The 14,628-nt window shown below is 44.9% G+C and overlaps 1 protein-coding gene across 5 annotated transcripts in view; it reads left to right on the top strand.

Annotated features, from left to right (window-relative positions):
- The first annotated feature begins 157 nt into the window (after nucleotides 1–157).
- Nucleotides 158–14,628, top strand: part of LOC121569401 (late secretory pathway protein AVL9 homolog) — a 34,278-nt gene continuing 19,807 nt past the window's right edge. For all 5 annotated transcript variants that reach the window (XR_006661169.1, XR_006661168.1, XM_041880316.2 and 2 more), the window contains exons 1-2: nucleotides 158–911; nucleotides 11,196–11,316. Coding sequence is in view for 3 of the 5 variants with exons in the window: in XM_041880316.2 (XP_041736250.2) it covers nucleotides 828–911; nucleotides 11,196–11,316 (205 nt within the window). In the remaining 2 variants the exon portion in view is untranslated. The remainder of the gene's footprint in view (nucleotides 912–11,195; nucleotides 11,317–14,628) is intronic.

Genomic DNA, 14,628 nt, shown 5'->3' with positions numbered 1-14,628 from the left:
GGGCGAGGGATTCTAAGACGATCCCTGTGAGTAGGCCAAGCCCAAAAGAGAGTGACAGGAATAACGTACTTCAGTAAGGTTGGTTTCTTAGCGTTCATAGCCATGGTTATCAACTGTACTGCAGAAATGGAACGTAGATCACAGAAAATATATGTTGTGGCAGCTGCAGAGAAGTACTTGGGTGTACGAGATTTTACTGCAGAAGAGTTACAAGGTGTGTTTAATTAGTGTCGTGTCCTCCCAGGCTGCCGGCCAGGTGTAGGATCAGATAGGGCCAAGTAGTGAAAGGTTGTAATGGGTGTAGGGTTCTTCCCTTTTCCCCGGCCCTTTTCTCGGTCGGCCTCCAGAACAGTAGGCGGAAACACAGGGCTAAATAAGAGTAATAGATTAATAAGGAGGCCGACCGCCCTTAAACTTTAGTATAGTAGGTGGCGATCCGCCAATACAAATTTAAAGAATAATTGCACACATTTCTATTTTTATTCCAGCACTGCGGTGTTTTTGATTATGATCAATGAATATTTACAGGAAATAATAAATTCACTGATTTCACGAAGCCCAAACAGAACAAACAACGTTTACTTGATGCATTCCGTGGATCAAATAATAAAAAAGACGGTGTTGAAATAAAATGTCCAAGCGGTGGCGCTACATTTGAGTGACGTCATCCTACTACTGCAACCTGACTGGAACAGACGAAGAGGAAGAGAAAATCCATTGCGTTGATTGTGGACGTTGATTCAAGGAACAGAAGCGCCTGTTCCAACCCTGTTTACATTGATCTCTCCAGTGAAAAACAACACATAACTGCCCAAATATCTGCGGCCATGGAGTCGCATGGCAAAGAGGAACTCAAGGGACCGGTGTTGCATATCGTGGTGGTCGGATTTCACCACAAGAAAGGCTGTCAGGTACGTCAAGCTCGGGTGGCATGCTAACTAGCTCCTTGCTCCAGTTTTTCAGTAGCAGAGAATGCACTGGAGAGCTGCTCCTACTAGGCTACACAACATGTCGAGCATTGGTTAATGCCTGAGTGAGGGTGCGAGTGAATTGGGTATTTAACTAATCAACAACAACAACCCACCCAGGGACCTTTCCTGTTCTGTTCTACCGACCAGTGGTTGACAGACACACACTGCTGCTTGGAAGGAAGTCATTGATCATTTGTTGCGTATGAAAGAGCACAGATGAGGCCGACCAGGGGGGTATTTTTAACACAGCATCTTCTTTACATAACTAACACAGTTGTAAACAATCAGAGACCACCTTGTTGGTTTTCCTAGAATTCATGGTAGTGCATGGAGAAGTCATGCTAGGTTGTGATTAAAGCCTAACTAGCTGGATTTATATGGACCCAGAGGCACACTGATAACAGGGTTATGTAAGATAAAGTATGATGCCTGTGCACCATTCATCAACTGCAATCAATGTCAGTTACTGAAATGTTATAATAAGTAGGCCTATGTGCTTCCATGCATTAATTTGCTCTTTTAACTGACATGAGATTTCATCTGAGATCTTGTCTCGTAGCTCATTTCCTCACTCTTGGCCAGAGATTTGTATTTCAACCTGCCAATGTTTGCACTAATTGACTCTACTCCCTCAGTTCTGTGACTGTGTTAAAGAACATACATTGAAGTAGGAAGTTTACATACACTTAGGTTGGAGTCATTAAAACTCGTTTTTCAACCACTCCACAAATTTATTGTTAAAAACTATCGTTTTGGCAAGTCGGTTAGGACATCTACTTTGTGATTGACACAAGTAATTTTTCCAACAATTGTTTACAGACAGATTATTTCACTTATAATTCACTGTATCACAATTCCAGTGGGTCAGAAGTTTACATACACTAAGTTGACTGTGCCTTTAAACAGCTTGGAAAATTCCAGAAAATGATGTCATGGCCTTAGAAGCTTCTGATAGGCTAATTGACATCATTTGAGACAATTGGAGGTGTACCTGTGGATGTATTTCAAGGCCTACCTTCAAACTCAGTGCCTCTTTGCTTGACATTATGGGAAAATAAAAAGAAATCAGCCAAGACCTCAGAAAAAAAATGGTAGGTCTCCACAAGTCTGGTTAATCCTTGGGAGTTATTTCCAAACGCCTGAAGGTACCACGTTCATCTGTACAAACAATAGTACGCAAGTATAAACACCATGGGACCATGCAGCTGTTATACTGTTCAGGAAGGAGACACATTCTGTCTCCTAGAGATGAATGTACTTTGGTGCGAAAAGTGCAAATCAATCCCAGAACAACAGCAAAGGACCTTGTGAAGATGCTGGAGGAAACGGGTACAAAAGTATCTATATCCACAGTAAAACATTTACATTTACGTCATTTAGCAGACGCTCTTAACCAGAGCAACTTACAAATTGGTTTATTCCAAGATGGCATAGCAGTGCGGTCGTGTTTTCTGTAGTGTCCTTTATGTAAATAGCCTGTTTTTTGTTTTTTGTCTTTTTCGTATATATTTCTCAATCTCACTTTCCATCCTTTAACTAAATATACTTTCCTGCAACCCGCCTCACCCAATGTGGAACGGATTCTGTTGTTTCTTCATACATTTTTATCCAGAACCTCTGGCTGAAACAGCTAGCCAGCTAACTAGCTACTTGCTATTAGCCACCGTTTAGCGGTCTTCACCATTGTCCGTGGCCGTGGTCTGCACTACATACCAGCCAGCCAGGTCTAGCCTGGACTATTATTCGGCCAGTCTGCACTGTCTGCACAGCGCGTTATCGACCCTGAACATATCGTATTTTCTGCTGGAATCACTGAACCATTAGCTAGCTGCAACCAAATGGACGTTTTGTGGTTGGCTAATCAGCCCTGAGTTAGCCTTGAGCCAGGCCCATCTCCCGGCTATCTACCTCCTTGTCAACCGGACGGGACCTCCTAGTGTCGACACGGAGCCCCGCCGATCCAACACGACTCTTCTGTCGACGAAATCGTCTGATGTGGTTACAACAGGCTTCCCGTTACGACGTCGACCACGAAGATCCATCTGCTAGCCCCGGCCCACTAGCACACGCTAGCCGTGGCCTCTTGCTAGCTAGTGCTGTAGCAGCCCCCGAACTACCTCCGAACTCTCCTATTGCTGTTCACCGGACCTTATGATAACTCCGCTATACAGCTGATGCCTGCTGGACTGTTCCATTTTACGGTACCGCATCCTGTTTATGTTTAGCCTCAGCCCAAACTTTGTCGCCATTACCAGCTGTTGTCTTAGCTCTCTCGAATTACACCTGTGATTGCTTTATGCCTCTCTTCCATGTCAATATGCCTTGCTTATTGCTGTTTCACTTATTTGTTATTGTACTATTTCACTGTAGATCCCCCAGCCCAGCTAAACCGGCCTTAGATAGCTCTTTTGTCCCACCCCCCCATACACGCGGAGACCGACTCAATCGGTGCCTCCAGTGATGCTATCTCCTTCATCGTTACCCAACGCTTAGGTTTACCTCCACTGTACTCCTATCCCTCCATATCCTTTTCTGTACATAATGCCCTGAATCTATTCTACAACGCCCGAAAACCTGCCCCTTTTTTTCTCTGTACCCAACGCACTAGAAGACCAGTACTTAAAGCCTTTAGCCATATCCTTATTCTACTCCTCCTCTGGTGATGTAGAGGTTAACCCAGGCCCTGTATCCCCCAGTATCACTCCTACTCCCCAGGCGTTATCATTTGTTCACTTCTGTAATCGTAAAAGCCTTGGTTTCTTGCACGTTAATATCCGAAGCCTCCTTCCTAAGTTTGAGTTATTCACTGCGCTAGCACACTCCGCCAACCCTGATGTTCTAGCAATGTCTGAATCCTGGCTTAGGAAGGCCACCAAAAATTCAGAAATGTCCATCCCCAACTACAACATTTTCCGTCTCGATAGAACTGCCAAAGGGGGTGGGGTTGCAAGCTACTGTAGAGAGAGCCTGCAGAGCTCTATCGTACTATCCAGGTCTGTGCCCAAACAGTTTGAGCTTCTACTGCTAAAAATCCACCTTTCCAGAAATGTCTCTCACTGTTGCCGCTTGCTACAGACCCCCCTCAGCCCGAGCTGTGCCCTGGACACCATATGTGAACTGATTGCCCCCCATCTATCCTCAGAGTTCATACTGCTTGGTGACCTAAACTGGGATATGCTTAACACCCCAGCCAACCTACAATCTAAACTAGATGCCCTCAATCTCACACAAATGATCAACGAACCTACCAGGTACAACCCTAAATCTGTAAACATGGGCACCCTTATAGATATCATCCTGACAAATTTACCCTCTAAATACACCTCCGCTGTCTTCAACCAGGATCTCAGCGATCACTACCTTATTGCCTGCGTCTGTAATGGGTCCGCGATCAAACGACCACCCCTCATCACTGTCAAACGCTCCCTAAAACACTTTAGCGACCAGGCCTTTCTAATTGACCTGGCCCGGGTATCCTGGATGGATATTGACCTCATTCCGTCAGTAGAGGATGCCTGGATGTTCTTAAAAAGTGCTTTCCTCTGCATCTTAAATAAGCATGCCCCATTCAAAAAATTCAGAACTAAGAACAGATATAGCCCCTGGTTCTCCTCAGACTTGACTGCCCTTGACCAGCACAAAAACATCCTGTGGCGCACTGCATTAGCATCGAACAGCCCCCGCGATATGCAACTTTTTAGGGAAGTCAGGAACCAATATACACAATCAGTTAGGAAAGCAAAGGCTAGCTTTTTCAAACAAAAATTTGCATCCTGTAGCACTAACTCCAAAAAGTTTTGGGACACTGTAAAGTCCATGGAAAATAAGAGCACCTCCTCCCAACTGCCCACTGCACTGAGGCTAGGAAACACTGTCACCACCGATAAATCTACAATAATCGAGAATTTCAACAAGCATTTTGCTACGGCTGGCCATGCTTTCCACCTGGCTACCACTACCCCGGACACCAGCTCTGCACCCTCCGCTGCAATTTGCCCATGCCCCGCCCGCTTCTCCTTCATACAAATTCAGACTGCTGATGTTCTGAAAGAGCTAAAAAATCTGGACCCCTACAAATCAGCTGGGCTAGACAATCTGGACCCTTTCTTTCTAAAATTAGCTGCCGAAATTGTCGCAACCCCTATTACTCTCTTTTGTAACGTCTGAGATCCCCAGAGATTGGAAAGCTGTCGCGGTCATCCCCCTCTTCAAAGGGGGTGACCCTCTAGATCCTAACTGTTATAGACCTATATCCATCCTGCCCTGCCTTTCGAAAGTATTTGAGCCAAGTTAACAAACAGATCACCGACCATTTCGAATCCCACCGTACCTTCTCCGCTATGCAATCTGGTTTCCGAGCTGGTCATGGGTGCACCTCAGCCACGCTCAAGGTCCTAAACAATATTATAAACGCGATCGATAAAAGACAGTACTGTGCAGCCGTCTTCATCGACCTGGCCAAGGCTTTCGACTCTGTCAACAAACCGCATTCTTATTGGCAGATTGCATAGCGGAGAAGGTACGGTGGGATTCGAAATGGTCGGTGATCTCTAATGACTGCCTCGCCTGGTTCACCAACTACTTCTCAGATAGAGTTCAATGTGTCAAATCGGAGGGCCTGTTGTCTGGACCTCTGGCCGTCTCTATGGGCGTGCCACAGGGTTCAATTCTCAGGCCGACTCTATTCTCTGTGTATATCAATGATGTCGCTCTTGCTGCTGGTGACGCTCGGATCCACCTCTATGCGGACGACACCATTTTGTATACATCTGGCCCTTCATTGGACACTGTGTTAACAAACCTCCAAATGAGCTTCAATGCCATACAACACTCCTTCCGTAGCCTCCAACTGCTCTTAAACACTAGTAAAACTAAATGCATGCTCTTCAACCGAACGCTGCTTGCACCCGCCCACCCGACTAGAATCACTACTCTCGACGGGTCTGACCTAGAGTATGTGGACAACTACAAATACCTAGGTGTCTGGTTAGACTGTAAACTCTCATTCCAGACTCACATTAAGCATCTCCAATCCAGTGAAATCTAGAATCGGCTTCCTATTTCGCAACAAAGCCTCCTTCACTCATGCTGCCAAACATGCCCTCGTAAAACGGACTATCCTACCGATCCTTGACTTCGGCGATGTCATTTACAAAGTAGCCTCCAACACCCTACTCAGTAAATTGGATGTAGTCTATCACAGTGCCATCCGTTTTGTCACCAAAGCCCCATATACTACCCACCATTGTGACCTGTACGCTCTTGTTGGCTGGCCCTCACTACATATTCGTCGCCAATCCCACTGGCTCCAGGTCATCTATAAATCACTGCTAGGCAAATCCCTGTCTTATCTTAACTCACTGGTCACCATAGCAACACCCACCCGTAGTCTGTGCTCCAGCAGGTATATCTCACTGGTCATCCCCAAAGCCAACACCTCCTTTGGCCGCCATTCCTTCCTGTTCTCTGCTGCCAATGACTGGAACGAACTGCAAAAATCTCTGAAGCTGGAGACTCTTATCTCCCTCACTAACTTTAAGCATCAGTTGTCAGAGCAGCTTACCGATCACTGCACCTGTACACAGCCTTTCTGAAATTAGCCCACCCAACTACCTCATCCCCATATTGTTATTTATTTTGCTAATTTGCACCCCAGTATCTCTATTTGCACATCTATCATTCCAGTATTATACGAAATTTTAACTATTTTGCACTATGGCCTATTTATTGCCTTACCTCCATAACTTACTACATTCGCACACACTGTATATATATTTTCTGTTGTATTTTTGACTTTGTTTTGTTTTACCCCATATGTAACTCTGTGTTGTTGTTTTTATCGCACTGCTTTGCTTTATCTTGGCCAGGTCGCAGTTGTAAATGAGAACTTGTTCTCAACTGGCTTACCTGGTTAAATAAAGGTGGAAAAAAAGAACAAAACTAAAAATAATTCAACTTATGATAGCCAGTGGGACAACCACTTTTTTTCTTTATGGGGGAGTGGGGAAGGGGGTAGAAGGATTACTTTTATACTATTCCAGGTATTCCTTAAAGAGGTAGGGTTTCAAGTGTCTCCGGAAGGTGGTCAGTGACTCCGCTGTCCTGGCGTTGTGGGGGAGCTTGTTCCACCATTGGGGTGCCAGAGCAGCGGATAGCTTTGACTGGGCTGAGCGGGAACTGTGCTTCCGTAGAGGTAGGGGGGCTAGCAGGCCAGAGGTGGATGAACGTAGTGCCCTCGTTTGGGTGTAGGGTCTGGTCAGAGCCTGAAAGTAAGGAGGTGCGGTTCCCCTCACAGCTCCGTAGGCAAGCACCATGGTCTTGTAGTAGATGCGAGCCTCAACTGGAAGCCAGTTGAGTGTGCGGAGGAGCGAGGTGACATGAGGGAACTTGGGAAGGTTGAACACCAGACGGGCTGCAGCGTTCTGGATAAGTTGTTGGGGTTTAATGGCACAGGCAGGGAGCCCAGCCAACAGCGAGTTGCAGTAATCCAGACGGGAGATGACAAGTGCCTGGATTAGGACCTGTGCCGCTTTCTGTGTAAGATAGGGTCGTACTCTGCGAATGTTGTAGAGCATGAACCTGCAGGATCGGGTCACCGCTTTGATGTTAGCGGAGAACGACAGGGTGTTGTCCAGGGTCACGCCAAGATTCTTTGCACTCTGGGAGGAGGACACAATGGAGTTGTCAACCGTGATGGCGAGATCATGGAGCGGGCAGTCCTTCCCCGGGAGGAAGAGCAGCTCCTTCTTGCCGAGGTTCAGCTTGAGGTGGTGATCTGACATCCACACTGATATGTCTGCCAGACATGCAGATTCAACACCTGGTTATCAGAAGGGGGAAAGGAGAAAATTAATTGTGTGTCGTCTGCATAGCAGTCCTATATCGACATAACCTGAAAGGCCACTCAGCAAGGAAGAAGCCACTGCTCCAAAACCGCCATAAAAAAGCCAGACTACGGTTTGCAACTGCACATGCGGACAACGATCATACTTTTTGGAGAAATGTCCTCTGGTCTGATGAAACAAAAATATAACTATTTGGCCATAATGACCATTGTTATGTTTGGAGGAAAAAGGGGGTAGTTGCAAGCCGAAGAACACCATCCCAACCGTGAAGCACGTGGGTGGCAGCATGATGCTGTGGGGGTGCTTTGCTGCAGGAGGGAATGGTGCACTTCACAAAATAGATGACGACATGAGGAAGGAAAATTATGTGGATATATTGAAGCAACATCTCAAGACATCAGTCAGGAAGTTAAACTTGGTCGCAAATGGGTCTTCCAAATGGACAATGACCCCATGCATACTTCAAGGTCAAGGTATTGGAGTGGCCATCTCAAAGCCCTGACCTCAATCCTATAGAACATTTGTGGGCAGAACTGAAAAAGCCTAAAGGAGGCCTACAAACCTGACTCAGTTACACCAGCTCTGTGGGAAGCTTGTGGAAGGCTACCCGAAACGTTTGACCCAAGTTAAACAATTTAAAGGCAATGCTACCAAATACTAATTGAGTGTATGTAAACTTCTGACCCACTGGGAATGTAATGAAAGAAATAAAAGCTGAAATAAATCATTATCTCTACTATTATTCTGACATTTCACATTCTTAAAATAAAGTGGTGATCCTAACTGACCTAAGACAGGGAAGTTTTACTTGGATTAAATGTCAGGAATTGTGAAAAACTGAGTTTAAATGTATTTGGCTAAGGTGTATGTAAACTTCTGACTTCAACTGTATTATTGGCAAATCCAAAGAGATATCCACAGTCACAGCCTGCAATGTTGTTGTCACTGTGATTTTGTTTTTTAGGGATTAGGATAAAGCTTAGAGAGTCCTTGACAAATGAAGGAGCGCTTGACAGACACGCTGCATATAATGTCCACAACAAGGTCTAAAGGCAGTGTTTACACCTGGTTAGTAACCTAGTGAAAGGTTGTGTGTGAAATTAACAGGGACAAGAAGATTAGTGCAGTAAACTTGAGATATTATCTACAGAGCTTCTGAAGAGGAGGGACTATCCCTCCAGAGGTACACGAGGACAGTAGTCCCCCATAAAGAATGGATGGGGAGATTTACTGCACATGTTTTCAACAAACACAATTTGCCCACAGGCCTTGCTGTATGTGTGCGAGTTATACTCAATAGCTCCTGCTCAATAAAGTAGCCTAGCATACTGCACGCACAGAAGTTTTTATAAAAAAACATAGAAAATCCTAGGCTACGACTTGTTCTGCATTGCAGCCACAGATTGGACAAAATATTATTATTAATCAATTTGTATTCGGCTCTGTCAGTTTCTGTTCCGATAACGCCATCTTAGCCATTTCTAAGTAATTTCGAAGTACCACAGAGCCAACAGCCTGCTGCAAGAAGTCCAACAAGAAGGTGACGACCACTTTGTTTGTTTCTTTGTTACTGGCTGCTCTCTACCTGCTGCCTGCCCCTTTGTCCTGAAGAAAGTCTGCCTGTTTCAGAGCTCTCGGAGACTCAGCTGCTGCTCATCCTGACAGACCGATAAAAGTGGGTTATGTGTGCATGTCTGCGTGACAAACAGGCCCAAACCCTCCCCCTCCCCCTTGTGACCACCACCACCAAACAGGCCCAAACCCTCCCCCTCCCCCTCGTGACCACCAAACCTGTGCACAACAGGACAGACCAGACAGGACAGAGGGTTTTCTTTGTCAGGTAATAGCCTAGGTTCTCACTAGAGGTAGGCTGCATCTCAAATTGCACTCTATTCCCTTTTATAGTGCATTATTTTTGACCAGAGTCCTAAGGGCCCTTGTCAAATGTAGTGCACTATATAGGGAGTATGGTGGCATTTGGGACATAGACAGGGAAGTGGAGTGGGATTGTCTGTTACCTGATAGGAGACCGACTGGGTATCACTAGATTAGGTTCTTGTCTTTCTGGCGGGAGGGCCTCGCTCTCTACTTATCCCTCTCTTGCTCTTTCTCTCTCTCAATTCAATTCAATGGAGCTTTATTGGCATGGTAAACATATGTTTACATTGCCAAAGAAAGTGAAATAAACAAAAGGGTAGAAGAAACAAAAACATCTCTCTCTCTCTCTCTATGGGACCTGGGTAAAAGTAGTGCACTATATAGGGTGTAGGTGCCATTTGGGATGAATCCTCAGTGTGGGGTATTTTAGAGCCTCACTCCCCCTCCCCTCAGAACTGCAGTTAGGGAGAGAGAGACCTCTCTGTGGGGGTAGTTGGGTGGGTCTTCACCTGTCCACCTGGTGTGTCCTACACCTCACCTGTCCACCTGGTGTGTCCTACACCTCACCTGTCCACCTGGTGTGTCCTACACCTCACCTGTCCACCTGGTGTGTCCTACACCTCACCTGTCCACCTGGTGTGTCCTACACCTCACCTGTCCACCTGGTGTGTCCTACACCTCACCTGTCCACCTGGTGTGTCCTACACCTCACCTGTCCACCTGTGCTTTCATGGCTCTAGAGCCTAGATGACACCTGTCTGTCACATGACTGGCTCCGTCAATAGAGGGATTCATGATTGATGTAGGGACTGGGGAGGGGACATGGATATGGTGCTAAGGAGAGTGAGAGCTCTCTGGTTTCTATTGTTCCATGGTCAAAAGGAGTGCACTACATAGGGAATAGGGTGCTGTTTGGGACGTACTCCCAGTTATTTTATTGCCTTTACAGAACTGCAAAAATATAGCCCTACAGTTTCACAATTGCAACAAATCATCCTGGACTTTTGATTTGCACAGCACCAATGGCATATTTCCTTAGCAAATGTAGACTTTATAAATTAGCAATTGCATAATAATTGCATATCACATATGATGTACTATTTGCCAAGGTTGTGGTTATTTGGCCTTTTCCTCTACAGGCGTCTTGTTTAACTAGTTTATGAACAGCTGATAACAAACAGGACCTTGAACATGTTCCGTACAATATCCAGAGGCTGCTGTGACTCATAGTCACATAATTATGAGTGTGAATAGCCCTCTTCATCTGGGCTACTGTTGTTATGCATATTGTCCTTACTGTACACTCTCGCATGCTATCTTCAGTGTATGAGCTATTACTTTCCCTAACAAATTGAGAGCCTCATTTTCTAAGTGTGTGCATTTGACCTATTTGCTTTTAGTTGAGTCATTTTATTCCCTGGCCTATGCTAAGTCAATCTGGTCCATGCCTAAGATAGCTAGCATTTTAGTTTTGTGGGTTCGTTTCTCTCTCTCTTCTCAGGTGGAATACTCCTACCCTCCACTCATCCCAGAGGAGGGCCATGACAGCAACAACCTGCCTGAGGAGTGGAAATACCTGCCTTTCCTGGCCCTGCCTGACGGGGCACACAACTACCAAGAAGGTACATTGACCCCTAACCCCAACTTTTACCCTAACCTTAACCCTGCCTGACGGGGCACACAACTCTCAAGAAGATACATAGAGGTTGCGTCCCAAATTGCACTCTATTCCCTTTATAGTGCACTACTTTTGACCAGGGCCCATAGGGCTGTCATAGGGTGCAATTTGGGACGCACCCAGTCACTTTTGCCTCTTTTCTTTCTCATCTCTCCCACGTGTAATTACACTGCTACTGATAGTTTTAATAAAATGTCAGGTGAAACATTCAACCCCTCTCTTTGCCCCTGCATGACTGTGTTCTCAGCCAACTTACCTGGTAAATTGATAGTTAAATAAATTAAGTAAAAATCATCTCTGCTGATGAGTCACCATTACCGCAGTGAAAAAATGGACTACATCTCTGTCATGTTTGGCTTCGGCCTAAATAGGCCACTGCTCATGTTAGAGTGCAGAATCACCAGGAATGCTGGAAATGATATTTTAAGCTAGTTATAGTGCATTCGGAAAGTATTCAGACCCCTTGACTTTTTCAACATTTTGTTACGTTACAACCTTATTCTAAAATGGATTAAATATAATTTTTCCTCATCAATCTACACACAATACCCCATATTGATAAAGCGAAAACAGGTTTTTAGATATTTTTGCAAATCTATTAATGCTAAAAAAAACAGTCTCCTAGAGGAGTGGCTTCTGTCTGGGCACACTACCATAAAGGCCTGATTGGTGGAGTGCTGCAGAGATTGTTGTCCTTCTGGAAGGTTCTCATATCTCCACAGAGGAACTCTAGAGCTCTGTCAGAGTGACCATCAGGTTCTTGGTCACCTCCCTGACCAATGCCCTTCTCCCCCGATTGCTCAGCTTGGACAGGCGGCCAGCTCTAGGAAGAGTCTTGGGGGTTCCAAACTTCTTCCATTTAAGAATGATGGAGGCCACTGTGTTCTTGGGGACCTTCAATGCTGCAGACATTTTTTGGTACCCTTCCCCAGATCTGTGCCTCGACACAATCCTGTCTCGGAGCTCTACGGACAATTCCTTCGACCTCATGGCTTGGTTTTTTCTCTGACATGCACTGTCAACTGTGGGACCTTATATAGACAAGTGTATGCCTTTCCAAATCATGTCCAATCAATTAAATTTACCACAGGTGGACTCCAATCAAGTTGTAGAAATATCTCAAGGATGATCAATGGAAACAGGATGCACCTGAGCTCAATTTCTAGTCTCATAGAAAAGGGGCAGAATACATATGTAAATAAGGTATCTCTGTTGTTTTTTTTATTATTAATAGATCTGCAAAAATATCTAAAAACCTGTTTTCGCTTTATCAGTATGGGGTATTGTGTGTAGATTGATGAAGAAAAATGGTATTAATCAATTTTAGAATAAGGTTGTAACGTAACAAAATGTTGAAAAGTGAAGGGGTCTGAATACTTTCCGAAGGCTGCCGTGCAGTGTATCTGTGATAGTGTTGCTCTGCTGGGTAGTGTTGCCCTAAGGCCCTCCATCTTGTCAAAGCCTCCTTCTGTTCATAATGTCACTGAGGCCAACAGGCCGGCTCGTTAGTTAGCATTCATCATGTGATGTGATTTTCCTTTGGTCTGCTGGCCTGCCTGGCTTGTGTTGTTGAGCTGGGAAAGAGAGGGAGAGAGGGAGTGGACTTGGTTCACAGTATTATTTTGGAACACGCCTATTTCTTTCTAGTGGAAATGTAGAGGTTAGGCCTAGGTCTAGTTAGCTGAGAAAGCTGAACAATATTAAAGCAACTTCTCCTTTTGAAAACATCCTATGTGGCATCGATATGAGTCAGAAACATTTATAGTGCCAAAATTGACTACAAAGTGTAAATAGGATAATTCTGGTCTTAAAGTCACTTGAAAAAATGTAATGTCACAGAATGAAGGGAACCGTAACCGTTTCCTTAGGTTGGGTTTATTTAAATCATGCCCACATGCCCACAGCTGGCAGCACCCAAGTAATCATCAATTCGGAGTGCAGCTGCCCAGGACCTGATCTTAATGCCCATGGTCAATTTGGTTTGACATTCAATATCCCTATGAGGCTAGTTGGGGACCATCGATAAATTGCACAATGTACATGGGACAATATTTTTAAATGTCAATAGCTCAAATTTCAATGACTTAAAAACCTCAAACCAACTATAAATTGTAGATACTCATCTACAAATATTGAAAACATATAATGAGACAACTAAAAGGTGTGCAACATGAAAATATTGTCCCATTTACATTGTGTAATTTATTGACCGTCCCTAACTAGCCCCACAGATCGGCTATCCAAAGTCAAACCAATTTTGCCACAAGGTGCACACCTGCTGACTGAAGCTAATTGAAGAAAGAAGTTGGCTAGCTAGTCTAAGCTACTTCCTGACACAATACCTGGTTAGACTGTTTCAAGTAATCTAGAAGGATGAGTGACTGTAACTGTGTACTATTTTGGCAGAACGCTTCCCACGTTCGAACACACACACACAAGAGACATCCACATCAAAGCACACCTCCAAAACCCAAATCTCGTTCTCAGTCGCATTTCCTAATGAAGAGAATATAAACCTAGGCTAACTCAGGAAGTTCAGCCCCCCTTTAAGAGATTTGTGTTATAGGCATAGAATTAGAATCTCATTCTTGTTCTGTGATTATAGGCCTACATACAGCTATAGAAGAAGACTGAGTATTAGCCTAACTACACTCCGATATTTTTCAGTCTGTGATTATACCATTTCTGAACAAGTCCTCAGCTATTCCATATTTCACACTGTAGGCCAAGTGTGTGTGTTTGTTCACCTGCTGCTTGCTTGATGGATGCAAATAAACCCTCTGTGACGCAGTAGATTTTATTACGGAGCGATTCTGCTGCAGTGCAGTCAGGCTATAAAAGCAACAGCATCAACAACACGAGACAGACTCATGCATGGGATGGCAGAGTTCATGGGAGTAGAGCAGAGCAGAGCATAGTGCTACTGGGGAGCGAAACGCACAAGGCAGTACAGCTGTGGCCCATCCTGACTGCTTGGCCCTGCCTGGCCCTGCCTACTTAATCACTCACTGGCCTTTTAGAGATGTGATGTGTCCTTGGTTGCTGCTGTGTTCCAGTAGCTATCAGTCAGCCTTAACAACATTAGAAAACCACTCCCTCATCATCATGGCCATTGGTCCAGAGTCGACCCGACCTTCTCTCATCAAATCGAATGAATTGCTCCTTGTATCCACATAATATCCACAGTACATTTACATTTTAGTCATTTAGCAGACGCTCTTATCCAGAGCGACTTCCAGTTAGTGAGTGCATACCT

Source organism: Coregonus clupeaformis, chromosome 7 (assembly GCF_020615455.1).
Source record: "Coregonus clupeaformis isolate EN_2021a chromosome 7, ASM2061545v1, whole genome shotgun sequence".
In the NCBI taxonomy this organism is placed as follows: domain Eukaryota; kingdom Metazoa; phylum Chordata; class Actinopteri; order Salmoniformes; family Salmonidae; genus Coregonus; species Coregonus clupeaformis.
The sequence above is the reverse complement of the archived record's forward strand: the minus strand, read 5'-3'. Positions and strand labels throughout refer to the sequence as shown.